This window comes from Drosophila simulans, chromosome X (assembly GCF_016746395.2).
Source record: "Drosophila simulans strain w501 chromosome X, Prin_Dsim_3.1, whole genome shotgun sequence".
Lineage (NCBI taxonomy): Eukaryota > Metazoa > Arthropoda > Insecta > Diptera > Drosophilidae > Drosophila > Drosophila simulans.
Genome location: NC_052525.2, coordinates 12,870,736 through 12,898,150, shown reverse-complemented (window position 1 = coordinate 12,898,150; position 27,415 = coordinate 12,870,736). Strand labels below are relative to the sequence as shown.

Below are 27,415 nucleotides of genomic sequence, written 5' to 3'. Positions count from 1 at the left end.
CTGTGGTATTGTATTGGCCATGATTGGCATGGTCACACTGCGCGTGAGATAGCGATAGAGAGCGAGCGAGAGAGCTTGATTAGGAAAATTCAAAAATAATCGCTCGCCGTTTTTTTTTTTTTGTACAAACGTTTCATGTCGCAAAGTTAACAATTATTTATAATTATTATTATTTATTCAGTGCGCTTGCCAGCAAGCCGAATTCGTTTTGAATTCCACGCACATAAGCTGCCGAACAATCGAACAATCGAAAAATCGAAATGCGTTAAATGTCAAGGACAACGGAAAAGCCACAACAAAAACAATAGGAAAGCAAGAGAGCGAGAAAGCAACTCAGCTGGGAAAGTTTCAAAGGAAGAGTAAGGAAAACCGGGAAAATTCTCGAGATTAAGCCGTAAATATGTCAAATCCGGTACACGGAAAACCGCCAAATAGCATGGGTCTCTCATCCGGCTCATCATCCGCATCCTCGCCCATTTCGGTGTCCCAGCAAGCGGGAAGCACTGGGAACAGCTCCTCATCATCCTCCTCCTCCTCCTCCTCTTCGTTGGGCGGTGGAATCGTCAAGGACAAGGCGGGTCTGCCGCCGGTCTACCTCAACCTGAATGATGTAAGCCGGCTGGAATCACTACTACTCTACAATAATAACAATAATAATAATAATAATAATACTAATCCCCTAATCCCCCAGAATGCCAAGGAACAGACACCATCGCCCGGTTCACCGCTGCAAAACTGGGATGACGCCCGCACCGCCGACGTCTGGCTGTCCTCGCTGCACAGCGTCATCTTCATCATCACCTGCGCCCTGGCCGCCTTCATTCTGTTCCGCAACGTGCTCACCTGGTAATTATCGGGATTCTGGGCGGGAGTCCGCTTTCTCCCGCCTTCTGGCACCTCTCCTGCTCTAGGGCTTAGTAATTTTCACACAGATTTTGGATCTAAATGGAAGCTTCTGGACCAACTTATCCAATTAGTAAAGATAATAGCTCAAAATAGTTTTGGGGCAATGATTGCAGTATTATATGCTTATTAATATCATAATTTGTTTGGTATTATTGCTCAAAAATGCAATAATTAAAATCCGTATTCTGAGTCGATAGCCCTTGTGACCTCAGAGTGGACCATTATATAAAAGTTGCATTAGATTTCACTATATTCGCCGGTGAAGAGAACGGAATAGTAATCAGTGTGTTTGTTTAGTTATTTGTTTAAGCGTATACTCTTCATTGCTATAGAATAATAGACAGGTTGAAAGTGCAATCATGAAATCAACTTTCTAAGTCGAAAATCTACTCGAATTGCCCATATCGAGATCGAGATTAGCTAGCATAGATTTCCAGAGAACAAACGACATGAAAGGGCATGCAAAGTTCGGTTTTCTGCTTTCTTCGCCACACTCTCTCTCTTTCTCATTTTTTGGCGAGAGTGTGGAACTAAGTTGAGCTTCGTTTTTGTGAGCTGCGCTTTTCCGTGCGATCAAAATCGCCAGTTGCTTTTGCGACGCTCAGCAGCGAAGACACGCGATTCGCGTGAAGAAAGCGAGAGAGAGGGCGCGAGAAGAGCGAAGAATCGGGAGAAAGCCAATTCTGCAAGAACCAGAATATATACATATACACGGAGATTACGAGCCATGGAGGATAAATTCATCGAGGTTTCTTATATCTATGCCAGGCATCTGCAGAGCTTTTGGGGCGCCTCCGGCGATTTCTGGCAGTCGCAGTGGGACAAATTCATCGACTCGTTCGGTAAGTGAATCTAACAAGTATTATATATACTATATCCGAAACAAAGGGTAAAAGAATGGATAAGTTGACAGGTAAACTTTGCTCCTCTCTTTGTGTACGTTGTGTACACATAGGCGATACTGTGCAAATAAATTGCAACTCTCAGCCACTGGCGACACAGCAAAATGTCAACAACAACTGTTTTGTTTACTAATTCCATCACAGCACAGACACAGAGATACGGGCACAAAGATACAAAGATACAAAGTGACACATGCAAGAGATACAGATACAAATGCAGCCAGAAGTGCTGCCAATTAGGCGAAATGAATCGCCGCGTTACTCACGCAAATTTGAATTCTTCAGCAAACAAATGTTTAGTACAAATACGAGTATGTGTAAGCCCCAATCGGGTTAGCCACACTTATTATTTAACCATAACTCTGTTTGGCCCGAGCAAATACGTTAATTCACGCATTGCACAATGGGCTCAATGTGCCGGGCTCAAAGTCAGAAGCTGAGTAAACAGAGTTCATAGGCCCGTTAAATTGCATTTTCCTTACAGCTTTTACAATTTACAATTCACATTCATTCATTCATTGCGTTAAGAACTTTATTTAAGCCATTTATCTTTATGGGTTTATTTGCCAGCTTTATTTTTACGGTCTACATATGATTTATATCCAGCTGTTGCTTAAGTATTTCTTTATACATTTATAGATTTTATATCATTCATTCATATGAATCAATTCACTATGCATCTATTGAAATTTCGGTTTCCAATTATAACTTTGCATACTTTAAGGCATCTTATCGCCAGCTTTTAATTCAATTTGAAATAAACAACAAATCTTCCAGGCGACGAGCCCATGGTTCTGTGGGTCTTCGGCACCACCATATTCACAATGCTCGTCTACTGGACCGTGGGCACACTGTACACCTTCATGGACCTGACCAATCGGCCCGCCTGTCTGCGCAAGTACAAGATCCAGCCGGGCACCAATGAGCCCGTGGAGGTTCGTCGTCTGCTGAAGGTATGCAATCGATCGATCGTTGGAGAAATTGAGATTCAATTGACCCCACTGACTGACCCTCCGAATTCCAGGTGATCTGGTGCGTGGTCTGCAACCAGATATTCGTGGGCATACCACTGGCCTACGCCAGCTACCGACTAATGGAGATCCGTGGACTGAGCGACATTCGCGACCTGCCCACATTCCACTGGGTCTGCTTCGAGCTGACCGTGTGCATCCTGATGGAGGAGCTGGGATTCTACTACTCGCACCGTCTGCTGCACCACAAGCACATCTACAAGTACATCCACAAGCAGCATCACGAGTGGACGGCCCCCATCTCGGTGACGGCCATCTATTGCCATCCCATTGAGCACATCTTTAGCAACCTGTTGCCGCCCTTCCTGGGCGTCTTTCTCATGGGCAGCCATGTGGCCACCGCGTGGCTGTGGTTCGCCCTGGCCATCCTATCCACGCTCAACGCCCACTCCGGCTATCACCTGCCGTTCTTTCCCAGTCCCGAGGCGCATGATTTTCATCATTTAAAGTAATTGATTGGCAACCAGTTTTATAAGTTAGACTAATATGCTGTTTTCCCTGCCAATCGACAGATTCAACAACTGTTTCGGCGTGCTGGGCGTCTTGGATCGCCTCCATGGCACCGACTCCCTTTTCCGGGCCACCAAGTCGTATGCGCGACACATCATGATGCTGAGCTTCAAGCCGCCGCGCGATGCATTCCCCGATCCGACGATGAAGTAGGCCGGCGAAGTGGAAGTTCTCTTGTGCATGGCAGCAAGCATTTCTCAATCTGTGTATACAAATTTCAATTGTGATATGACCAGGCAGATCCTATTTTTTGTACACCTCATATGTAGACGTATGGTGCAGACAACCCTAGAATTCCGCACACACGCGAGCACAGCTCCCGGAGCGAATCCCCCCCACAAATGTTAATCGAGTCGAATAAAGCGTAAATGTAAATGTATAGCCAAAGCTGGGCATCTTTCTGTTCTGTGTCCGTGGAAAAGAGGCGATATTTTAACAATCATAAGCGTACTTTATATACGAATAATTAGAATACATAATTAACAACTAAGTTTATATATAATATAAGTTTTTGTCGTAGGTTTAAACAGATGAGCATTACGTGACACAAATGGTATTGTTAGAACAAGTGTGATGGGGGAAGGCTAAGACTTATTGGATAGGAAGAGCAAGTATAATCACAAAAATACAATAGTTGTAGGGCACAAAAAAAAATATATCTGGTTAAATAGTCGATTGCCTTAGGGAACTAAACAAGATTGGAGGATGGGCTTAGCCGGCTATTGCTTCACCGCCTGGGCGACGCCCTGCTGCTGCCCACTGCCACTGCCCTTCAGCTTGGCCTCGAACTCGCCCAGCACCTCCTTGTAGTGGGGACCCAGCTCCTCGCGCACCGTCTCATACCAACGCGCCAGCTTGTTGCGATTCTGGAACGCATTGTAGCCAATGGATTCTGCGAGGAAGGCATATCCTGGCATTAGTACGAGGTGCGTTAATGGACTTCCTGTATTCTACTCACTTGGCTGATCTATCTCGCAGATGGCGCTGAGATCCGCATACGAAATGTTGTCGCCCATCATGAACTTGCGGGAGTTGAGGAAGAGCTGCTCGAACTCGTTGAGCGTGTGCTCCAGCTGCTTGCTGGCGAGATTCACCTGTAATTGCCATGGACAGCGATTAGTTGGAGCATTGGAGCACAGCAGGAGCATTGGGATGAGTTGCCACCTACCGCATTATCGGCTGGCCGCGTCTTTTGCAGATACGGCACTAGCCACTTTTGCTGGAAGTACTCCGTGGTGGCCACACCCATGTTGGTCTGCTGCCAGGCCAGGTACTCGTCGATGCGACTACGTCCGAGATGTCGTCGCGGATACCAGTGCTCCGGCACCAACTTCTCGCGTGCCAGATGCCGGAAGATGGCCACGTTCTCGGACAGCTGGTAGCCGTGATCCGTGATCGCCGGCAGCTTGCGGAACCGGTTCACATTGTCCCGGAACTCGCCAGTCAGGTGCTCGCCTGGAATAGTCAAGGGAAAGGAAAAAGAGAGGGATTCTATTAGCTTCTACAATTTCCCGATGGCCTTGCTTATGAGCTTAATGGTGAATAAGTCACATATAATTAGCAAATTAATATACGATTATAAATTGAACGAGACAGCTTTAAATATAAGTAATATCTCTATATATTTTTTTATTTATTAAATTAATTTAAGCTGTCAGTTATATATATATGTATCTATATTATACATATCTGAAAACAAACACCAATTTCTCCCCTAATTAATAAGCTGGTTTTATTTTTAACTTTTAATCTTGCAGTTGCGTGTTTTGGTCTTCCGATCGCCGGATCGCCTGATCCCAACGAGATATTGCTACACGGCAACAGGTGCCGCCGCCGAATCACGGGCCAAATTCGAGAAACCTGATAAGGAACGATAAGGGAACTGGAATCGGAATCGGAATCGCAATTGGAATTGGAAATGTAGGAATTAATGCCCTCAAAAGGGGGGCGTGTCTGGCCGGCGAAAGGCAAAGTCATTGTCAATGTCGCCTGTTTGGAGTGTTTTAGTCTCTGTTTCTGTTACTGCTTCTGTTGTTTTTCCTGACCACCAAGGTCATCGTGGGCGTGGAGCAGCCAGTGGTGTCATATAGAAAAGGGGTTCGTTCCGCGGAGGAGTGGCAAATCGTGCGGCACTTGCGAGGCCTCCGGCTCTAAAAATACCCGTTCTGGTTTGGGTATTTGGCATCTGGATGGGTGAGCACAAATACCCATACCCCGCCACTTCGAGTCCCAATCCACGCCAGCGCATCATGATTTGTGGTGTGAATGAGCAAAGAAATTAACTGGGCAAATGTGGCTTGTGTGGAAAGCTAATTGATTAGTCAGCAGCGGCAGTTAGTGGCGAACTGTGATTCCCGACATCAGCTGATTAGATTGGGAATTGGCGGCGGCAATTTTTCAATTTTATAATTGCTGCCATTTGGAAAATTAAAGCCGCCATATGCTGGCCCCATCCAGGCAAAGGGCGATTCGTGAGAGATTCGTGATTGACTGGCTGGCTGGCTGATCAAGATCTGATGGTTGATGGTTGGTGGCTGACCCAGGGATTACCATAGAAAGGGCAGCCGGAAGCTCGTGGTGGTCATTATCGCAGGTGCATTGTGGCAGTCTATTAATCTATATGGCCTGGAGCTAATTAAAAGAGCTGCTCTTATCGCTGGTAGCTTATTACCCATAATCATCCATAAACATCATCGCAATAAATCCTTTGTAAATCTTATTCCCATCGACCAACTAACCCGTCTAACCTGCTCCGATCTCTGGGAACTCTAGTATCTACTATCTGAGCCCATGGAAACCTGCATACCTATAACCTTATATGACCTCTGGGAACTTAGCTTGAAGACCACAGATTGCTTGGCAAATCGGTAGGCCCACTCGTAGATAACCATCTGAAGGGCATACCAAATTGGGCTGGAAAATATCAATGTTTATGATGTCAATAGCCCAATCGAGAGCTCCATTCGATTTCCACTTGATCCGAATTGCAGTGGCGCTCGTAAACTGCCCGCCAGATTAGATTCCTTGCGTCATGCTCGGGCGGCATGAAAACCGGGTGAGCTGGGCACCAGTGCTAGTGGAGCTAGTGCAGCTGGCCACTCCATGGATGTGTGTGTGTGTGTGTGCTGAAACTACTGAAAGTGCTTGCCCCCGCCTCGGAGTCTTTAACCTCCACAAGGTTGTCTTGTTGCCTCCACTCGCGTGCAGCGACGACTCTGATTTCTAAGCGAACTAACTGGCTCACCGGAGTGCAAAGTCCAAGTGCCAGCACCAACTCCAATATATATAGAAATAAAAAGCAGGCCTGTCTGGGAATCGCACATTGTATGGAGGAGAGTTGGGGAGCTCTCCTTGGGATTAGCATAGTAGTTGGTATCCCAGTATATGCACCTATTTATGTGGCTATCAGTTTACCCGATGCCAAGGCGTTGACGTCAACTCGAGCCGACATTATCCACATATCGCGATTATATATGCAGCCGTTAATGTGGCCGCTGATTGCATCCTCGCATCAATTCTGCACTTTATGGTGTTTCCGCCAACCTTGACCAAGTGGAAAACGACCAAGACGATGTGTGAAGCCCCCCATCCGCTCAAGCTCCACTCTTAAATGAATGCCATATGCGAATCATCGCAGAGTGCTAAGCGCACGCGCAGCTTGGCAAACAGAAAAACCATATCGCCAAATGATGAAGGAAAACAAAACTCAAGCGATTGGTAAAGAAATAACAAAGTGGCTAACAAATCGCTAGATCTCATCGAAAATTTGATAAGTGTCCCAGTTTGGCGAGCAGGTGATAAAACCAGCGCAAAGATCAATTTCTAGATTCCCGCGCGGCGTAAACACGATCAAAGTGCACTCCGGGATTATAGGTACAGTACTGAATCTTTGCTGTTGAATCAAGAATAATATATACATAGTATGTATATTTTTGAAACCCATATTTCGTTTGCCCTCCGATAAAAGCGTGAATAGAAGGCAATTAGCCGGTTTTTTTTTAGGATGAACGAGGGCTAAGATTATCTGTAAACACGTTCAAAGTGCACCTGCTCAATATGCTCGAACACTTCTGCAAAAAACAAAATTATACTTTTGCACTCACTTTGGAGGAATCCTCACGTTCGATTCGGGATTCCTTTTAATCTTATCTATAATTCGCAATGAAAATATTTTTGAGAACAATCACGTTTCAATGCAAACTCATATGTACATAAGTATGCACATACATATGTTCGACTAATCTCGCTATGTTTCACATTTCCTCAATTGTTTTCGAATGGAGTGACACTATTTCAAAAACGACGTCTGCCCGCTTTCGCCTTGGAAACTTTTCGTTTGGATTGTGGAATTTTTAACGAGCGGAAAATTTATTTGGAAACTCACTCGCCGACTCGAAAAATATCGAACACAAAGGGCAGCATAAATGCATAGGAATGTGTTCGTCGGTCGGTTGGTCGGTTGGTCGGTTGGTTCGACCTTTGGGCCCTTATGGATGTGGCTGTCTCATAGATGCGGCTGTGTGTGCCAACGCTCACGTACTCCCTGCCCACCACTCCCTTCTTAACAGCGAGTACTCACCTTTGAGCATCGATATGGGTATGGCCTCGAAGGGGATCTTGGAGGCCTCCAGGAGGATGTAGAGCGCCCGGCTCGATTGGTTCAGGAAATCGAAGTAGAACTTGAGTGGCTGCGACATCTCGTTGATATATATATATTCAAACTATATACAGTGTGCTCTCTGACTAGAGTGGGTGAAAAAAAAAATGGTGTAGGCACTTCAATGCACTCCAGTACAATCCAAAATTCGAAATTCCAGATCGGGGATTCAAATCGAAACTGAGATCAGATCGCTTTGGAACCGGACTGCTGGACTTTTGCTGCTAGACTGAGCTCCGCAGCGCCGTCGCTGCGACATTTTAAACGCAACGCCGCTGCGTCGACGCCGACTGCGCAGCGAACTGGTGGGTGGGGTGAGGTGGTGTGTGGTGTGTGGTGTGTGGTGTATGGTGTTTGGTGTGTGGTGTGTGTGGAGTATTAGGGGAGGGGTTGACGGGGCGCATTCATTAAATGCGCCGCAAAAACAAGCCAGCGGAGCAGCGTTGCGATCACAACAAGATGCTAACAAAAAAAAATAAAAATAAAATAAAGAAAAAAGCGAACACAAAAACAAAAACAGAGACAAAAAAGACCGGCTTCTTGTGCATATGTACATTGTATACGGGGCCCCCACTGCTGCTCCTCTGCTCCGCCTCTGCTGACACTGGCGCTACCCTTTCGCTGAGATGGGAACATTGCGACTGCATGCCCCTTTGAAAAGAGGGTGTGGCCCACAGCGAAATGGAGCGGGTTATCCAAAAACTACCTATCGTAACTCGGGTATTACCAATCGGATGCTGGTGAAAATTGGTATCAGCTCTTATTACTCATTTTCCTGGCCGCATACCAAAATTCATACTTAAACTCACATAAATGCGAAAGTTACAAGCAGCTTATATATTAGCCATAAAGACATATACAGTCCATATAGATCCCCTTGGAGCTATCAAACTTAATGCATTTACCCAGGGCTTAACAAACACTTGGCTTAAGTCCATGTGTTAAGGCTTTCCCAATTTTCGATAGGGTATTTCAAGTGTGCCTCGCTGTTCGATTTTATCGCTGTTTGTTTTGCTTTCAGTGTTTTGTTGCTGCTGCGGCTTTTCTTGTTTTTGTTTTGCTGGTTTCTTTTCGACTCGGTATTCGGCTCTGTTGCCTTTGTACTAGGCTAGCTTTGATATATTCGTGCGTTATCTGGCGACGATTTCCAATCAGAAAATGCTTAGTATTAATAAGTGTATTTTGAGGATCCCCGCGATCCCAAGCCCCACAGCACCCCACTAACCGAATCTCCGATGTGCTGTGTTATCTTGTTTACCGAAAACGGGGCCAATAACAGAAAATACCAACAAGAACAAGAAACACAACTATACCTACCATATCGGTCAGCGAATTGTTTTTGTTCAACTGCAGAGCTGATAAAACTGGGCCGAAGTGCCAGCCAAAGTGCCTTGTCTTCGTTTGTATCTGTATCTCTAAGATGCATTCGCTGTCACAAGTGTCCGCTGTCCGTACAAGGTGGCACAACAGTTGGCACACAGATACTTGCCACGATAATGGCTCACTTCACTTTGCTTTTATCTTTCTGCTTTTCGATCAGCTGTCCATTTCGTGCATCTTCAGGAATTTCGCTATGATTATCCTATAAAAATAAAGTTTAGTACAAGATTCGCCAGCGCATGTCCTCTATTGCTGCACTTTTCCGTTCCCGAAAGCCAATGGGACGCATACCAGTCACCCGCGACTATGAGATTCGAACGGTGCACTTCCAGAATGGAAGAATTCCATCGAATTCGTCAGAGGTCCATATGAATCGCGGGGGACAGAATGTGCCACTGTTGTGGGCTAGTTAAAGCGCGAAAATGAATTTTTATTAAATTGAAATACCTGGCAATATTTTTATACGGGTTGTCAACGTCATGGTTGCCACTTTCTCCTTATGCAATTCGATTGGAGAATCGAAAAAGGTATTCTAAGGATGCCATGAATTTTAACTTGCACTAGCATTCGCATGACGACGACAGTTTGGCAAGAGGGATTCCAGAAGCAAAGTTCTATCCGAACAAAGCAGATCAAAGCTTGTGCATAAAACGAAAAAAGTTTCAGTTCGACGTGCCACCATATATATGCATATATATATCAGGATCAGGATGCGAAAGATGCAAGTTCTAGTGCAGACGATCGATGGCAAGATTAACGTCTACGAGGTGGATCGCTTCGGAACGGTGGCCAACCTGAAGGCACGGATCGGGCGAGCCATGTCCGTGCCCATGGGCTTCAGTCGGCTGTCCCACAAGGGTCGCTTGCTGTCCAATGAGATCATACTGGAGGAAGTGGGCCATATGTCCATCCTGGATCTCACCTGGAAGCCGATCGTCCTGACGCCCAAGCAACTGTGCGAAAAGAGGAGCGGCAAGTTCAGCAAAGTTGGCTATGGCAGGAAAGACGATGGTGATGGTATGCTTACATTGATCGGCGGTTACCAGCAACGCACGGATCAGGCAGGTGGCGATGATGAACTGAAGGCCGAGGACTTGACTGGATTCGATTTGTTGCCCCATGATTTTCTGGACAATGGCCAGACGGAGCTGAAGCCGATTGCTCTATTGGATCTCATGGATTCTCTGGATCTCAATAAGCAGGCCACGAAGAACGACAATGAGAAGTAGACTGCAATAATTAATCTCCAATTCAAATGGTTTTGACATTTTTTCATTTCGAAATTCCTTCAAGCCAAACGATTATCAAGATACAAGTATAAATAATAAACTTTCAGTCATGCATTACATTCATTTATTTTTAATATTTATGTTTAATTATTTGGCTGAGTGTGAAACGATAAAAATTTCGAGAATACCACCCATTTACGAATTATTTGAAGTCATTTTTTCTTAGAATCAGTTATTGTAAATACATTTGATATCCTGCAAGTTTGTAATATATTGTAGCATACTTTTGTGCTGACTATTAAACGAGAGTTAGATGTGTAGAGTTGCCCATCCGCCATTCGACCCTACCACCCGATAGATGGCGCTTACAATGCTGTTGAGGTGTCAAACTTTCAATTTCATTGCAAATAAAATACGAAAAATGTAACTTAGTCAAATATAGGATACTAATACACAATGTTAAATTGCTTTCCATCGACTTAAATGAAAAATGCAAACATATACAAGCTGTATAAAGATGAAAATACTTGTCAATAAAAGTAAATAGTAACCATTTGAAGCCAAATCGTTGTTAGCATAAGTTCTTGATTTTTGTCATCGTTTATTCATCGCTTGGTTCGCTTATCAACTAGATGTTACAGATATAGTATACAGCTTGATTCGGGTTAGGATCTACAGCCTAGGCCTAGGTTCTACTAACGGGTTCAGGTTCAGATTAGCTTTAGTCACAGCTCAGCTCGGCGCAGCTGGCTGGCTGCTGCCCTCGTGCCTCTCGTGCCGCTTTTACCTCCAAGAACGCTTCGATCACTTACTCACTAATAAATGCATTTCGCCTCCGGTACGTTTTCAACTAATTCCCGCCACTTGGATGGGGGAATTCTCGATCTCTTTATCCTAGTCCTAAAATTTGTAGTTGGTAATTTTACCTTGCTTTCGATGCTGCTTGGAAGTAAAAGCGCAAAAAGACGATTCATAGCTTCAGATAAAGTAAAAAAAAATATATGTATATATAAACAAGCACAACTAAATATATGAAAATAATTAGGGAAACTATAAATAACATTGAACCAGTTGGAATTATGTACAATTCGAATTCCTGACATAAATAAATAAATATACATTTAAATGCAACTTAACGAATCGGCCCTCGACTTATATCCTACTATATTATATAATATATATATATTGTATATATCCGTATATGCTAGCATATAGACAAATGCACAATAAACGAAACAAATTCGAGCACATTGGCGACCCACAAAACACTTGGCACTAAATCCTACTAATACACGGTACGGGGAAGGGATGCGGTAAGGAAACGGGAACGGGAAAGGGACAGGGTAACAGCTCTGGGGGTGGATGCTTTCTGGCTGGGAGCGACTTAGTCGATCACCACCGACCACGGATGATCCACCCGACCGTACTGAATGTCGGTGAGCGTCTCGCGGATCAGCTCGTGGACGGGCTTCTCCTGCTCCATGGTGGGTATATACAGATCCTGGCCGAGGTAGCTGATCCTGTTCACGGGGCTAACCACGCACGCCGTTCCCGCTCCAAAGAGCTCCAGCAGCTGTTGCAAGAAAAGTCATAGTCGAATGAGTTTCGTTCGGGGGCGAATGCTCTGTTAGATCACTTACCCTTCCCTGGTTGAGGAGCTCGCAGACCATGGGCATGGTGATGGTCGCCTCGCTAACCTTGAACTTGCCCCATTGGCGGGTCATGCGCAGGATGGAGTCGCGGGTGATTCCGGGCAGGATTAGGCCGCTCAGCGGTGGTGTAACCAGTTCTTGTTCTGCAAATGGCAATGAGATATATAAGCACTCCCATTCGTTTCGCTGCTGTATAAGATACCCACCTCCTTGATCGTTCACGTAGAACATGAAGATGTTCATGGTGCCCACTTCGGTTAGCTGGTGATCCTCGCCGTAGAGCCACAGCACCTGCTGCAGTCCCTTGGCGGCCGCCTCCTTCTGCACATTGATCGTGGGTGCGTAGTTGGAGCCCATCTTGCGATTGCCCACGCCGCCTGGCCAGGCACGCACATAACTGGGATCGGCCAGCAGGGAGACGGCACCGGAGGAGCCCGTCTTGAAGTAACTGCCCACGGGGCTGAGGATCGTGTAGAGCAGGGCCGAGTCGGAGGAAGCAACTCCCAGTGTGGGCTGTAAGTCGCAATCCAATCAGGTTAGCTCATGATATTCCCAAGTAGATGCGGGTAATTAGATATACTCACATCAATGCCGATCAGTGTGGGGCGGATGTACAAGCTGGCGGTGTCCGTGTGGGGAACCCACTCGGAATCGATGGACAGCAGGCGGGACAGGCACTGGACGAACTCCTTGCCCTCGAAGGTGGGCAGACCGGATCGCTGGGCGGCCAGGTTCATGCGGTTCATGTTCATGTCCGGCCGGAAGATGCGGATTTTGCCATCGACGCCGCGGTACGCCTTCATGCCCTCAAAGAGCTGCAATGGAATGGACGGCAAACAGAGGTGATAAACATGGCACCATTGGCAACAGTCGCTGGTTTCGATTTGGGTTCTGACTACTATACTATATATCTGCATGACGTTGCTTCACAGGCCACACGTGCGACTTGTTTACAGAGATTGCGGTCTGGGGACTTGGGGATTACGAAGCGTTTTCAAGTCACGTAAATATTTGCAAAGCAGACAATTCTATATTGTTTTACTGATTTCTGAGCTATGATATTTGTCAAACCGCAGGGACGATGGCTTACCTCAACGGCGTAGTGCAGGACCTTGGCGGCGGGGTGCATCACTAGATTCTCCAGCGGCGTAATCTCCGGTCGCTGCCATCCGCCCAGACTCTTGTGGTAGTAGATCTTGAGCATGTGATCGGTGAATAGGCGGCCGAAGCCCAGTTCCTCATCGTTGTCCGGCTTGGGCTGCAGCTGCTCCGGCGCGGCCAGTCGCACGGAGATCTGTGAGGCACGGAACTGGTGACCCAGATTCTTGTCATGCTTAATGGGCTCCGGGGCACTGGTGTATTGGGCGTCCAGCGAGGCGGTGATCTCGAAGTCCGCCGACGACTTCTGTTGCAGCTGTGCCGCTTGGGCGGCTTTCAGAGACTGGTTGCTGCACAACCGGATCGACTGCTCGAGGAAGCGGATCAGGCGGTGCTGGTTGCGGAAAATATCCTGCAAGTGTGGAAAAATTTGACACGTAAGTCGATTTATTCATGCTCTTCTTGGAATTGTTATGAATATTGAAGCTCAAAAACCAACTAGTCTCATTAGACTTTCCTTTTCAGAATAACGCCTTTTGTTTAAATAACTATGCTCTTGCCAATAAGTAAGAGTGTTAATTAAATCCACACCATACATCGATGATTGTGTGTATGTTAATTTGGGTCTAGACCCCAGCCGAAATCGTTGATTTGCCGAAAATGATTTGCACACTAATTAATTCTCAATTTGCAAGGCAGACGGAGTCTCGTTTTGCGGGGCTTGGCTTGGACTGATGTAACCCCATATAGTCTAAATTGCAGGTCAGACGAGAAGTCAGCGGTTTAGATTTGATTCCGGCTTGGCTTCGATTCCGAACCTAATCTTCGCTGATATGTTTTATTTGATTACATTTAAGTTGGCTGATGAAATCGGCCAAACTGGCGACTAAGCCAAAAAGCTGACAGCCAAAAGAAAAACGCCAAGTTGACATCCATGGTCGCCATTGCATCAGCCAAAAAAGTTGATTTAAACTACTCGAAAAACTACCAAACACGCTCAAAAACTCGTTCGAAAATCGGAATACAAAAGAAACGAATATGTCGTCTATAAGTCTGACTGCCCATAGTACTTATCGCTTTTTTGTGTGAAGCGGTATGGGAAGCGATAAGAACAGGCCATAAATGTCCAAAATAAAGTATTAATGGGCTCTATTCTATTTATACATAAGTGGTCTGGAGTGCTGGGAGCGTGTCAGGTTGTTCGAAAATAGTCTACCTATAAAAAAAAAGTGTGTAGATAGTCCATCTACCGGATCTCGAAGCATCAAAACTTTTTGAGTCCCCAATATTTGCTCATAATTCAAATGGATTTCTATTTTTAGACAACCACTTTCAAACTGGCATAGTTTGGAAACAAAGAAAAGTTTTCGAATCTAAAAAATAACTTTAAAAACAACTAATTCTTTGCAAAAGTTACTTGATATGAAGAGTACGAGATTTTTGCTTAGATTCCTTAAAACTTTGTGCCTTTTTGGGTTGATAAACAAATCAGGCGAATAATTCATAAGAGCCTCTATAATTATTCCAAATTCGGCCTGTTGCTAGCCTATTAAAATTTTGATTTCTTAGCGCCGCCTGCGATTGTGAGATGATAATGGTCGCTTTTTGCTGAACTTTTGATTACAAACCTTTGCGTTAATTGCCATTTTGGTCGTCATCTTGTTGGATTTGGCTGTGGAACCTTCTTCTGTCTCGTTACTGTCAGAAACTTTTGGATTTTGACTCGCTTTGCTGCTCTACGAAATTCCCGTTTCTTTTTTGTATCGCTCTTTTAGCGTCTCTTGCACTCGCACTTTGCCGCACTTACGCGAACTGACGCGTTAAATATTGTATTTCTTGGTTCTAGTTTAACGAGCAAGGAACTGCTGCACTTTGCACAGTAAAAAAAAATTGTTAAGGCACGCAGTTGTGTTTTATTTCGGCGTATGGATTTACTTTCTTTTTTTCTACAGCCCTTCTGCTTCTGCTTTTTTTCTTTCTCAGTTCGATCTTCACGGCACGAAGTCTCTGCAAGAAATGAGCTCTCGCCGCCGATATGGTAATATATATAGCCGATCCGCGGTGCGCATGTGTGTGTGAACGAATCGTACGATTACCGTTCGAGCGCCATTTTAAGAGAATTGCGCAGGAATGGCCGCTAAGAGAGCGCAAGAGAGCAGGCTACACTGCGATAAGAACTGTGCATATATGTTGAATGGAATTATTTACTTGCATTCATATACGCAAAGAATTATATATTGAGATTGCAGCCAATGATTGTCAGCTAAACCTTCTCTAAAAAATATTATTTGCGGGCAAATGTCAAGGCAAAAGAAAAAAAAAAAGAAAAGCTGAAGTTTTTGCAATAATCTATTACCTGTTAAAATAATAAATATATGTATATAAATAAAATTTAATAATGCAGTCATCATTGTTTTTAATTGCAAGTCATTTCATAAAATTAACGTATTTGTTTATAACTAAGTCTTACTTTTTAATGGCAACACAAGTAAGTGAGCATTCCGTGATGTAAGCACTAAGCAAATAATAAATTCATGTACATTGAAGCTAATTTTTATCAGTGTAGCAAAAACACAAGATGCCGAAAATCGAATGATTTTTTTTGGCTCCCTTAGCGAATCTCTTGCGGGTTTTTTGGCATTTCGGGTTTCATACGATCGATACGATCGGCTCAACTTCTTGTTTCTGCCCCCGCAAAAAGGGGGGCTATGTGGCTGCGTGGTGAGTGGGGGAGGGGAGGGGGCGTGGAGCCCATGTATACCCCCCATGGGCTGCGTACTTATTTGGGCGCAGCGATCGGCGTTTTCGGCCGACATCGTGCTTTTTGTTTTTTTCTTTTATTTCTCGTTTTTTAGCTGCCTTCTCCTCTGAATTTTGCTTCTTTTTTTTGGCCCGACAATTTCGGGCAATTATTTTTGCTAAATTTGTCAGCTTTTTTGACATTTTTGCTCCGACGAGTTGAGTTTGCGAACTCTTCGGGTTCTAGTTCTTTGTTTGCGCCGCCCCAACGTGTGTACTTTTCCATTAAAAGTGAGTACACAATGAAAAAGATACAATGGGATGTCTATATTATATAGTTAATATACTATATACACACTTGGATTTGTGTCCGAAGAACATAAGTTTGAGATATGTGGAATTTAAGTAATAAACTTTGACAATTTTAGGCCTAAAGAAACTAACTCTTAAGCTTATATTTGCATTTAAACTGCTTTTACATCGTAAACAAATAGTAAGTAAGTTATTTTTTAAGGATTTACATCAATAATGTTTTTATAAATATATGTATGATATTGAAGCACATATTTTTCGCATATCCACGCTTTCTTGAAGAACGTCTTAGTAGATTTCGGCCTGGAAATTTAGATTTTTTACGACGCACATATGGCACCAGTATATTGAATACTTCCTCCCTCACTTCCTGCTACCTGCCGATTGTTCTTTTTTTACCACGCAAAAATATTGGATGGGAAATGTGAAAAAAACATGACGTGCACGTTTTTTATTTTCCTGTTTTTTCCAGCCCGTAGTTTCCCAACTGATAAGGCTGCCGGGAATTGGATTTAGATTTGAATTTGGCTGAGTTACATGCTTGTGTGTTTAGACGATTGTGCAAAACAGATTTGAGCTGGGCACAAACAAAAAAAAAAACACACAACACACACACACTTGAAATGACACCCATGTAATCCTGGCTGATGCAATATCTAAATTAGCTACATCACGACCACTGGACTGATAAGAGAAAAATCAAGTTTTCTTGGGCACTTTTCACGCCATGTGCCGCCTGGCACTTAAGAGAGCTGCGATCTGTTGTAAGAGCCAAATGTTACACGACTCTCTTGAGGTAATTGTAATGGTAATGCTGGTCTAGATGCTTCTGCCTCGCTCTCAGTCTCAGCTGGCTGATAGATAAACAAATAAATTAGTGGCTTTCAATGTCAGCAGTGGACGCGGTAGGATAGTCGGTCACCCGGTGACCAGTTCCTCGCCTGGTCACTGGGTCATCCGGATATTCGACCTTGTTCTTCCCTTCCAAAAGGGCCTTGATGGGTTTTTGGCATTGTAAGGATTTGTATCCAAGGTGAAATGCCAAGCTGGAGAATGGAATATATATTAACAGCTTTAAAATAATAAATCCAAAGCAAACTTAATGGAACCTTTGTTATTATATCATTGTCATGCTTTTTAAAACTTTTACTTTTAGAACAGCAACTAAGCGCAACTAAAATGCGACGAATTTTTGAGAGCAATCAACAACAACAGCGGATTTTGGTAAAAAGACAAACAACTTGATAAATTGTGCGATTTCCAGCGAACCACGTAACACGAAGCGAAAACAAGTCAAGGTGCCGTTCACTGAGAGAAAAAGAGTGGTTTTGGGTGCGTTCTCTTGGTGAAGTCACTTCCATGCGGAGTACTACTTTATAATTAACCGACTGGCTAAACGAGAGCAAAGGTCATCGAACCCACTTACATTGTTTTTTGTGAACAATCAAGGACGCCCTGAAAACGTAAGTGTGCGATTTAGTATCTGTGAGATGGAGGGGTGTGTCGTGTATCTCGCTCACTCTGTGTGTGTGTGTGTGTGTTTTGGAGGCCCGTTCGCTGAAACGGGCCCACTTTTCGTACAGCCACAGATACAGATACAAACACAGATGCACAGATACATACAGCCGTGCGCAAAATAATAGTATTCGCAAACGTGCAGAGCAGCATAAGTATCTATAGTTTCAGTATATTTATATATTTATATATTTTTTGGGTTTCTTATATATTTATTTCCCTAATTAAAGAATTGGTATATATTGCGAACAATAACCATATTTGATAGTTCTAGTGCAACCAAAAGAACTATTATTTTGCAACTGGCTGTATGTATCTTAATTGATCGCGTACCATGTGGCGTATGCGTAATATACGAGTTAACCGCTGGTCGCCTTTATTTTCCCCGGCATTTGGTTGACTTGTTTTCGCCACTGGCGTTACAATCATTCTGTTATTGTTATTGTTTTGATGCCTTTCTGCGAGAATTTGTTTTCGTTACCTTGACGCGACTGGCAACCGCGTCATCCGAGCGTCTTGTTATTTGTGGCTTGATCTCGTAAGATACACACATGCCTTCGAACTGTCGCATCGCAGAATTTATACCAGTATGCCCCCAACAAGCCCCCAATTAAATTGGCCAAAGTTACGCACTCGAAAAGGGAGCATTTGGGGGCCAGGGACGAAGCATTCGGTGACGTCAAATCCGAGTTCTCAATTCGCAAACCTACTCGCTTTAATCGCACCCAACTGTGTCGAGGTAATTGGAATGGGTATTGGATTCGATTCGATCACGCGTCGCGATTCGAGCGCAGGAAAACGCAATTCAAAACACAAAAATTCAAAAAACACTCGATGAACTAAAGGGTTCACAGACCAAGTCGCATTTCTAATCGATCGTTTGATATTCAGTTCCGAACCTTGCAGACTTATATCAAACCAATTTCCAGCAATTCGAAATTACTATGATCACAAATTTAACCCTTAAGCTCATGCTAGAATTCTAGAATTCATCTATATATGAATATATATTCACCAACTACAGGTTAAAGTTAAGATACAAAAAAGATATTATAAGGTCTTATTTATATTTTTATAAATTTCTTAGATTTTTCTCATTATATTCATATATATTCACATATATTCAAACGCAATTTAAGTACGAAAGTAGTTTTCAGCTTTACACCGATTTCTTGCAGTGTTCATTGTAAGCTTCTATCTGAGGATGATCGTATCTCCTGGGGGGCTTATCGACCCATTGACGTCAGGGCCCGGCACACGCCCCCCGAAAACGAGGCACTGGCTCTATGGGTTCCATAGGTTCTATAAGTTATCAGTTAGCACCTCAGCTGGCTCCTCTTGGTGCCACTCCCTCGTGCGATCACAAGATACACGTTTCCGGGGCTTTGGCTGTCACAGGAGTTTGGGCTGCCTATTGTCACGCCCACCGAATACGAATGAGATACACCCATATAGATAGAGATACAGATACAGATACGGTAGCAGATACAGGAGCACATGATCGCGATCGTTTGGTCGGTGTGGGTTGGGTTCGGTTTGATGAATGCGGTTTTATCGCCACAGAGATAATAGTACCCATCATCCCCCGTTATAATCATTCATGGGCAAAACAACAGAGTGATAAGGCATTTAGTCATCCCGCCTTGATTACGTGTATCCGCAAGTCATCGTCGGATATGAAAACGGATGTCAAACGGTGGTAATTGATCAGGCGATTTCTTTGATTTATTTGCACTGCGAATTAATTTCGACATTTATGCGGCTCTTATTTATTTTTATCATTCAAATTTTGGATATTCTAAATGCGATTCTTTGGGCTTGTTAAGTGGAAGCGAGTAATTCTGAGGAGTGGTTATAATGTTTGCTTGGTATTTAGCAAAAAACTAAAATTCTTCGTTGTTATATAATGCATTTCAGCAAGCAAATATTATATGTGAATAAATCAGAGCTATTCTTTGATCAATCATTAACTTAAGATCTTGAAACTGAATCGGAAATGAATTATAATCAGTAATTCCCTTAGTAAAACAAGGATCACTGATCTGCTGTTTGTACCTCCACAATAATGTCTCTGATTTTTGGTGGAGCCACACAGACATCCCCATACAAGTGGATACTGCCATATTTATGGGATCCAGAGAAACGTGGGCGTTGGCAAGTGATTTATTTGCTTACGCGAGCTTTCTTTATTTTCTTGTCCGCATCGGCGAACACATTTTTTACTGCTCAAGGTCCCAGGCCCCTTCAGAATTTTCACTGCCGATCTTTGGCATTCAAAAATAGCGCCAGTAAATGAAAATAAAATGAAATGAAATGAAATGAAGAGTTGCGATTGGGGCGGTAAAAACACAAACACACACACACACCGAATTTCTGCTGTTTACCAGCCGCACCGACTATGTCTCTAATTGATTTGATTTTCTTTCTTTTGGCTAAAAAATTGCTTACGCTTTTTCAAGGTTGGGGTCGGTAGCAAAAAAAGAAGAAAAAAACACCAAGAAATATTTTATCTAAATGGTAGATAAGACTGATAAAACCATAACGCTTTACGATCCTTTTAACGATCGCGCTTTATGACTGAATTCGTCACTAAGTCGCGTGCTGAAGAGACAAGCCCCCATTTCATTGGAGTCCCAATGACTTCATCCCCCGAAAAAAATGAGTATTATGCATTCGATTCATAATATTTATTGGCGAGTCAGCGGCACGTGTGGCTCTCCAAGTGGAAAACACAAGAAAAGAATACACCAGAAGTTTATATGTAAATGTATATTTGGTTTATGCTCAAATATTCGATTCTGCTCGCATGTGAGCCTCTTCGTAATGTTTTTACTTTTTTGCCGGCTTTTGTTGTCGCCATAAGGAACTTTAAGGGTATTTTTAGGGAATATAGGGCATTAAACGTGCTACAAAAATATTAAATACTATACGTATTTAATACTAGCTAAAAGCAAGTAAGTTTAAAGCTTTAGTTGGCATTTCAGATTAGAGGTATATCTTAAGCAATCTGTCAACTTAAAATGTTAAAGCATTCGTTACACTTGAAGAGCGACGACAGCAACCGGAAATGCAACAGATCGTGCATTTCCGTTTCTCCACACAAGTAGGCTATACTTTTCAACCTTCGCTGAGTACCAACTAGTTGATCATTACCTTTTCGCGAATCTCCTGCCATACAAAATGTATGCTAAAGAGTTACACACACATAGTGGCAATTTACTTGCGCGTGGCTGCCCGGCACTCGAATTATACCAAAAAAATAAATAAAAAAAAGGGGGCAGCGAAAAAATGTGTAAAAAAAGCGAGCGAACAGAAACGAATAACATGGCACCATGCAAAATGTGCCTAGTTGGCAGAGTCAGTCGATGAAGCCGTCAAACCGTCAGATCGTCAGACCCAAGTGTCCAATTCGAGTGCCATACAAACATAGATATCGAAATACATATGTACATACCATCGCGATCTCCAGGGGCGAGTGTATGGGTTGTGGGCTGTGGCACCTGTTCACCAGTTGCGCAAATTATATATACAGATATAGATTCACGCTCTTTGCCCGACGCGACTCTTTGGCTCTTTTACACAAACTTTTCGCGCGTGTGTTGCTCTCAACGTGACGCTCATTTTGTTTGTTGCTTATATATATAAGCTATACTATATATTATATAACTAGCTTGCAATATGGCCATACACAGCGAGAAATGGGAGCATCTATCTAAAATTATATATTCTCTTCTAATCATTTATATGGATCAAACCAAAACTAAGGCTCTGTTTGCTAAGTAAAGATTTTACCAAATGGGTACTTAAATATTTTATAAATATTGATAAAACATATACAGTTCCAAAATTTCTCTCTCTGTACGTAGGTTCTGCATCTGTATACTCGTTTTTTTATCATTACTGTGAGAACCACAAGCCACAAGTGGACGAGCCCTGGAAATCGACCAATCCGCGAGCTCTGAACGTTGGCAGCGGATTATCGCACGCATTTATGCATGATGATGACAGATGACGCAGTGCGTCAGGAGATATGATCTAAGAAGACTAAGAAATGAAACCAATTAAAACCGGATCACCAACATATGCTGCAAAGTCGACGTTTTGATGACCATGGCTTTACATATCACGTATACGCAACGTAAACGTGAGTAAAATGGGACTTCTTTCTGATCTAATGATTAATTTTCATTACAAATATATATATAAAATGTTCTTATTGTTAAAAAAAAATAACAAAATTATATAAATAATAATAAATATTTCAATTTCTAAGCTTATTTTCTCTGTTTTATATAATTAATTCAAATGCAATTTCTTGTTCAGACAAACTCTCATTATAAAGTCAAACCGAAAATTCCAAACGGTATCGATTCTGTTTTATTTTTTATTATTTTTTTGCGCCAGGCGGCTCCAAACAAACAAGATTAGGTTGCTAGGTAGCGAGAAGAAATCGAGAATTAATCTTCTCGGACTGAAAACTGGTTCGAAAAGATCCCAACTGGTCTTGGCTGCCAAATCCAAAATGATACATAAGTATATGCAAACACAGAAGTAAGCGAAATCCAAATACATTTTAAGCGAAATACATTCAAATCGATGCGATACGAAGACAAGAAACTCGGAATTTATTCAACTTTTTTTCCCAAAAAAAAAGAACTCGACTTTGTTGCCATCCACATGGCATTGAATCGTATCTCTCGTTCGCTTTTTTTTTTTTTGGCAACTTTCATTATCAATGTCAAGCACGATTCTAATTAAACGCTCTCGAAATGAAAAGAGAAGAAAAACCAGATAAGGCCTGTGTCAGCTGCTCTTTTCATTAATGGATATGAGGAGGAATCAGAAAGAGCTCTCCACGCACTCCCGATCTTCGATAGACGTTCCCATGAAAGTGGAGGATTGGATGACGTGTTGCCAAAATATTTTCATGATATGATAAGAGGCTTTTAGATGTGCCTCTAATCAAATCTTAGAAATATTTAATATAAGTTTTCACTTTGTATGCGATTAGAATAGTTAACCACAGTTTAGTGTTACATTTTCGTATTTTATTTATTAAATGTACAAACTTTTTGCCAGTGTAATCACCTCAGCCATGCAGCCTCAACGCATTGCTAATTAATTTCAGTTAGTGTCTTTGAAAGTCAAATCGACAAAATTGGCAATTCGTGTGTTCAGTTTTAGAATAGAAACTCTCACGTGTCCATCTATATTTATAGCTATAAATTTTCTAATGATGCGTCCACTGGCTTCTTATCACTGGCATGGTTCATTTTCCTATGACTTATTTTAAGACCGCTGCCAAGCAGAGCTTATCAGGTGGAAACAACTGGGAAGGTAGGCTTGGCATCGCCTCCAATCTCAACGCAACGCATCATCACATCGCATCGCATGTTTGGTAGCCCGACTGTTGCTAGAGGGAAAATCTTATCACCTTTGACGAACTGGACGTGCGTCATCCGCACGGTCTTCCTTTTCGCAATTCCATCTCTCTGCTTAGTTAGTCCTCCTGTGGCTAAGCCACTCAACCGGTTGCCAGCGATTCAAATTGCCGACAAGTGCTACCAAACTGGTTGGTAATTTACAATAATTCACAATTTGTTAGTCTCTGTACACGGGCTCGTCTGTATTTACAAGGTTTGCGATTTGGTAATAAATAGTTACAAGGATATGAGGAGGTCCAGAGGCTGGCGCTGGGTTAGGGAATCTTCTTCAGATGCGAATGCGACTGTTTGTGCTTGACCTTCGAGGTTAGCACATCGTAGCCCAGGCTGATGATGTTGTCGTAGAAGATGCGATAATGGGTGGGGATCCAGTAGAAGTTGACGAACTGCGCCACCGGCCACACAGTCCACTCGGCGGCGTACAGCTTCCAAGCCTTCTCCTTGATCTCCTCCCACACTTCGTGCTTGGTCTTCTGCTCCAGCAGACCCAGCGTGACGAAGAAGGCACTGATGTAAATGGGTGAGCAGATCAGCTGGTCGAGCACGATCTTCTTGGCCACCACACGCATACTGCGTCCAGGCATCCGTTTGTCCAGCATCTTGTACCAGTAGTGACAGATGACGCCCACCGTCACACCACTGATGGCCATGTGGGCAGTGCGCGTGGACTCGAAGCGCTCGATTTCGCCGCAATAGATTTCGAGGTGCTGTTCTAGGACGTCACCCACACAGCTCAGAGTCAGCGAGATGCCCACGTTGGTGAAGAGGAGGAAGCGGCTACTGAATGCATTCGCATGCCATTCCCGCAGCTTCTGAAGCGCTCCAAAGCCGATGGTGTTGGTGGTGGTGCTGCTGCCTCCACCGGGCGCTGCTCCTCCAGCTCCTCCAGCCGCGCTGCTATTCCGTGGCCAACTCATTCGCAGGCTGCGCTGGCCGCGAATGGCTCTGGACAGGATTAGGCCACGGGCCGGGCAGCCACGCAAGGATTGCATGCTGTCCGGCACGGAATCCTAAATCTAAGAGGTCGGTTGTGTTGTGTTCTTCTGTTCGCTAGCCGGATATGCGATATCTATATGCCCACCGTTTGCGGGCCTTCCATTATGTTAGCGGTATAAAGAAATAGGCTGTTCTTTTGGGGTTCTGGAGTGAGTTTAGAAAGTTATACACATTGTTTTTTGAATTTTTTTTGCTTGATTTGACTTTTGAAAGGCAATCCGGACACACGCAACAGCAACAACAACAACTATCACGTGTAGAGAACAGCTGTTACGACGAGGGCTAGTTGGCTTAAGTTATCGATAGTTTAACAATCGTAGCCAATTGACTTGAAATTAATTGAAATAATAAGCAATTTTCCCTGACTAAGACATAAAAGATATCAAAACTAAAATTTAAAAATAAAAAATATATGTAATTTTTAACAAAGAATTTTAAAAAAGACCAATATAGCTTTGCTTGTCTGGTTGAGAATATATGTATGATATATAATCAATAAAATAAAATACTAAGTACACAGAAAGGTGGCACAAATTACCAATATTTAATAAATTCAAATATTTTGCAATACTCTATTCGCCAGCCCTAAGTCCACTTGTATTCGATAGCCTTGCATCGATAGCGCAGAATGCAGCGACAACCCTAGAAAGCATTCCACAGTGTTTTGTTGTTTTTTTTTGTGCAAGCGTCGCATTAACCGTGTTCTATATCCAAATCGGGCATAAATATATATATTTTTACCGTATCGGATTACAAAGGCCCTGAAGCTCAAGGACAATCCCCTGCGGACACCTGACCCGGATTCCCCCAGTCAAGTCATCTCCAAACAGCTGTGAAAAAGGTACTGCGTTGTGGTTGTTATTCCTGCGTTTCGCAAGTGGAGCCCAAAATCGCACAAAAGCGCATCGCAGATATAGATATAGATAAGGAGTATTACAAGGCCAGAAAGTAATCGGCACTACCCGTATTATTACCCGCATTTAATAGGAACAAAGGAGGAGCACAACAAACACACGCATACACACATACGTACTCGGGAGAGCGAGCGAGACGGGGTGCGACTAGAAGAGCGAGTGAGGTAGAGGGAGCACAATGGGACGCATTTTCTTGGAACATCTTGGGGGTCTGAAACTCTTCAATTGCGCCCAATGCCACACGAACCTGACCAACCGCAGTCAATTGATCAGTACCCGATTCACAGGCGCAACAGGTGAGTCCAACAAGAGCTACTGACACTGTGATTATGCAATATAATAATCCGATCGAATGTCCACAGGACGCGCCTATCTGTTCAAGCGTGTGGTCAACCTGACCTTCAGCAACATCCAGGAACGGGTCATGCTCACGGGTCGCCACATGGTGCGCGACGTCATGTGCAAGAACTGTGGAGCCAAACTAGGCTGGATGTACGAGTTCGCCACCGAGGAGTCACAAAAGTGGGTAAATCCGGATAGGCAGCGTGTCACTTGTCACTAGAATTTTTGGAAGCTAATCTTATGGTATTAAGAATCTTCGAAAGATTGGAAAGGGCATTAGCACTAATTTGTTTAAAGATATAAATTGTATGGGTTAAAGTTCAAGCTTAGTGCTCTATTATTATAGCACTTTTTAACTTTCTGCGACTGCCACCAAACAAGACATCTTACTAATGCTCCAATTTATCTCTTAGATACAAGGAGGGTCGCGTTATCCTGGAGTACGCCCTGATTACAGAGGCAGAGGGCTTTCCGTCGGAGGCCGCCACCACGAGTCATTGAGCCGATTGAATATACAGCCGGAAAACGGGAACCACGCATTGGCGAACCTTGTGTAGCCCTAAGTATTGAGTAGAAGGCCACACGTGATGGCTTCTATGCATTAGACCTAGGTTAGAGATAGCCGTAGTCAGCTCCGGTGTTCGGGATACCGAAGACCGAAGTATCGGTTGCACATCCGCCACGGAGCACATGCGACTACGGCCATGTCTTAACGTGACTTAAACGTAGTTGTAGGCACATCTAGCACGTAAGCAGCTGCGGCGCCCAATTCTACCATTTAAATGTCATGAGGCTGAAGTGCTAAAACGAAAAAGAGGGGCTGTTACTCAGCTGGAACTTATTCGGAACTGATGATCCACACTTGTCTTTTTCAAACAAGATCTCTAGGTCGTAATCAATCAGCAATAAAGTACCACAATAATCGAATAGTAGATAATAATCGTCGGGATACCGTCAACGCGTTTATTTACTCAGCTATTTTGACAAATGCAGGAAAATGCATTATCTCAGTTGTCTAAACTAGTTAAGATTGTTTGTAACAGCTATAACACCTAAAGTTTGCCAGTCTTCTGAGCCATGGCAAGTGCGTTCTCGTGGGCAATGACCTGGAACTCCTGGAAGCGCTGCGAAACGCGCTGGTTCATCTTCAGATACTTTTCCATGCAGTTCAGCGAGCACTTCTCCTGTGAAATGGAAGGGCATATTGAAATCGCTGATTTCCACATAGAGCTTCTCCATGGGCACTCACCTCGGAATCCTTGACATCCCGCGATGTAAAGTCGCGTATGCAATCCGTGAAGCACGTCTCGGATAGTTTGTTGTAGGACATTAGGAAGTCGGAAAACTGAAAGTAAGAACCGCACATATCAAATGAAAACCACATTGCATCACTTGGCACCGCCGGTCTTTGGCGTGAAATGGTATCTTCGTGTCCACTCTGCTTACCGTCTTAATTTGATCCTTGTCCAGCTGATCCAGGGCTATGTTTTCCGGTGCCTTAGCCATTTCGTTCTACGATATTTTATTCAAAATTGTCAAAACGAAAAGGGGCCAATAATAATGTGCCTATATAATAGGGACAGCTGGGTGCGTAGGGTTGGCAGATGTTAAGATGCCATTCAATGTTCTCGACCTATCGATATATTATGCTATGAAGTATGTTATACGAAGTATCTGGTTCGGCAGACTCAAAAAGTAACCACATATAAAAATCTAGTTTTACTCTTATATATGGTATATAAAATTAAACAAGTGTATCGATACACTAAATAAATAAAGGTATATTAA

At 43.4% G+C, this 27,415-nt stretch overlaps 7 protein-coding genes and 1 long non-coding RNA gene across 8 annotated transcripts; 4 read left to right on the top strand and 4 right to left on the bottom strand.

Moving 5' to 3' along the window:
- The first annotated feature begins 93 nt into the window (after positions 1-93).
- Positions 94-3,736, top strand: LOC6725866 (fatty acid hydroxylase domain-containing protein 2). The gene is made up of 6 exons (XM_002106826.4): positions 94-610; positions 692-846; positions 1,675-1,748; positions 2,586-2,761; positions 2,833-3,287; positions 3,352-3,736. Exons 1-6 carry the CDS (start codon positions 401-403, stop codon positions 3,500-3,502), a joined length of 1,221 nt encoding a protein of 406 aa, XP_002106862.1. The 5' UTR covers positions 94-400; the 3' UTR covers positions 3,503-3,736.
- Positions 3,737-3,779: 43 nt separating this feature from the next.
- Positions 3,780-8,270, bottom strand: LOC6725865 (glutathione S-transferase theta-3). The gene is made up of 4 exons (XM_016173837.3): positions 7,929-8,270; positions 4,518-4,804; positions 4,308-4,443; positions 3,780-4,241 (listed from the first exon to the last, which is right to left on the bottom strand). The coding sequence occupies exons 1-4, from the start codon at positions 8,044-8,046 to the stop codon at positions 4,069-4,071; spliced, it is 714 nt and encodes a 237-aa protein (XP_016039192.1). The 5' UTR covers positions 8,047-8,270; the 3' UTR covers positions 3,780-4,068.
- A 1,693-nt stretch (positions 8,271-9,963) lies between these two features.
- Positions 9,964-10,753, top strand: LOC27206347. The gene has a single exon (XM_016172625.3). The coding sequence runs from the start codon at positions 10,073-10,075 to the stop codon at positions 10,613-10,615; it is 543 nt and encodes a 180-aa protein (XP_016039191.1). The 5' UTR covers positions 9,964-10,072; the 3' UTR covers positions 10,616-10,753.
- A 446-nt stretch (positions 10,754-11,199) lies between these two features.
- Positions 11,200-15,397, bottom strand: LOC6725863 (branched-chain-amino-acid aminotransferase, cytosolic). Its single transcript, XM_016173836.3, has 6 exons — positions 14,994-15,397; positions 13,358-13,777; positions 12,852-13,082; positions 12,474-12,780; positions 12,256-12,410; positions 11,200-12,188 (listed from the first exon to the last, which is right to left on the bottom strand). The coding sequence occupies exons 1-6, from the start codon at positions 15,021-15,023 to the stop codon at positions 12,000-12,002; spliced, it is 1,332 nt and encodes a 443-aa protein (XP_016039190.1). The 5' UTR covers positions 15,024-15,397; the 3' UTR covers positions 11,200-11,999.
- Positions 15,398-17,297: 1,900 nt separating this feature from the next.
- LOC27206820 lies at positions 17,298-22,076 on the top strand. Its single transcript, XR_001600153.2, has 3 exons — positions 17,298-17,449; positions 17,573-17,879; positions 21,798-22,076. It is a non-coding gene; the product is annotated as an uncharacterized LOC27206820 (long non-coding RNA).
- Positions 22,077-23,532: 1,456 nt separating this feature from the next.
- On the bottom strand, positions 23,533-24,639 carry LOC6725861 (mpv17-like protein 2). The gene has a single exon (XM_002106821.3). The coding sequence runs from the start codon at positions 24,365-24,367 to the stop codon at positions 23,630-23,632; it is 738 nt and encodes a 245-aa protein (XP_002106857.1). The 5' UTR covers positions 24,368-24,639; the 3' UTR covers positions 23,533-23,629.
- A 325-nt stretch (positions 24,640-24,964) lies between these two features.
- Positions 24,965-26,567, top strand: LOC6725860 (protein yippee). The gene is made up of 4 exons (XM_016172626.3): positions 24,965-25,212; positions 25,359-25,581; positions 25,648-25,807; positions 26,041-26,567. The coding sequence occupies exons 2-4, from the start codon at positions 25,464-25,466 to the stop codon at positions 26,126-26,128; spliced, it is 366 nt and encodes a 121-aa protein (XP_016039189.1). The 5' UTR covers positions 24,965-25,212; positions 25,359-25,463; the 3' UTR covers positions 26,129-26,567.
- LOC6725859 (mitochondrial import inner membrane translocase subunit Tim9) lies at positions 26,555-27,264 on the bottom strand. The gene is made up of 3 exons (XM_002106819.4): positions 27,074-27,264; positions 26,877-26,972; positions 26,555-26,811 (listed from the first exon to the last, which is right to left on the bottom strand). The coding sequence occupies exons 1-3, from the start codon at positions 27,131-27,133 to the stop codon at positions 26,680-26,682; spliced, it is 288 nt and encodes a 95-aa protein (XP_002106855.1). The 5' UTR covers positions 27,134-27,264; the 3' UTR covers positions 26,555-26,679.
- Positions 27,265-27,415: the final 151 nt, after the last annotated feature.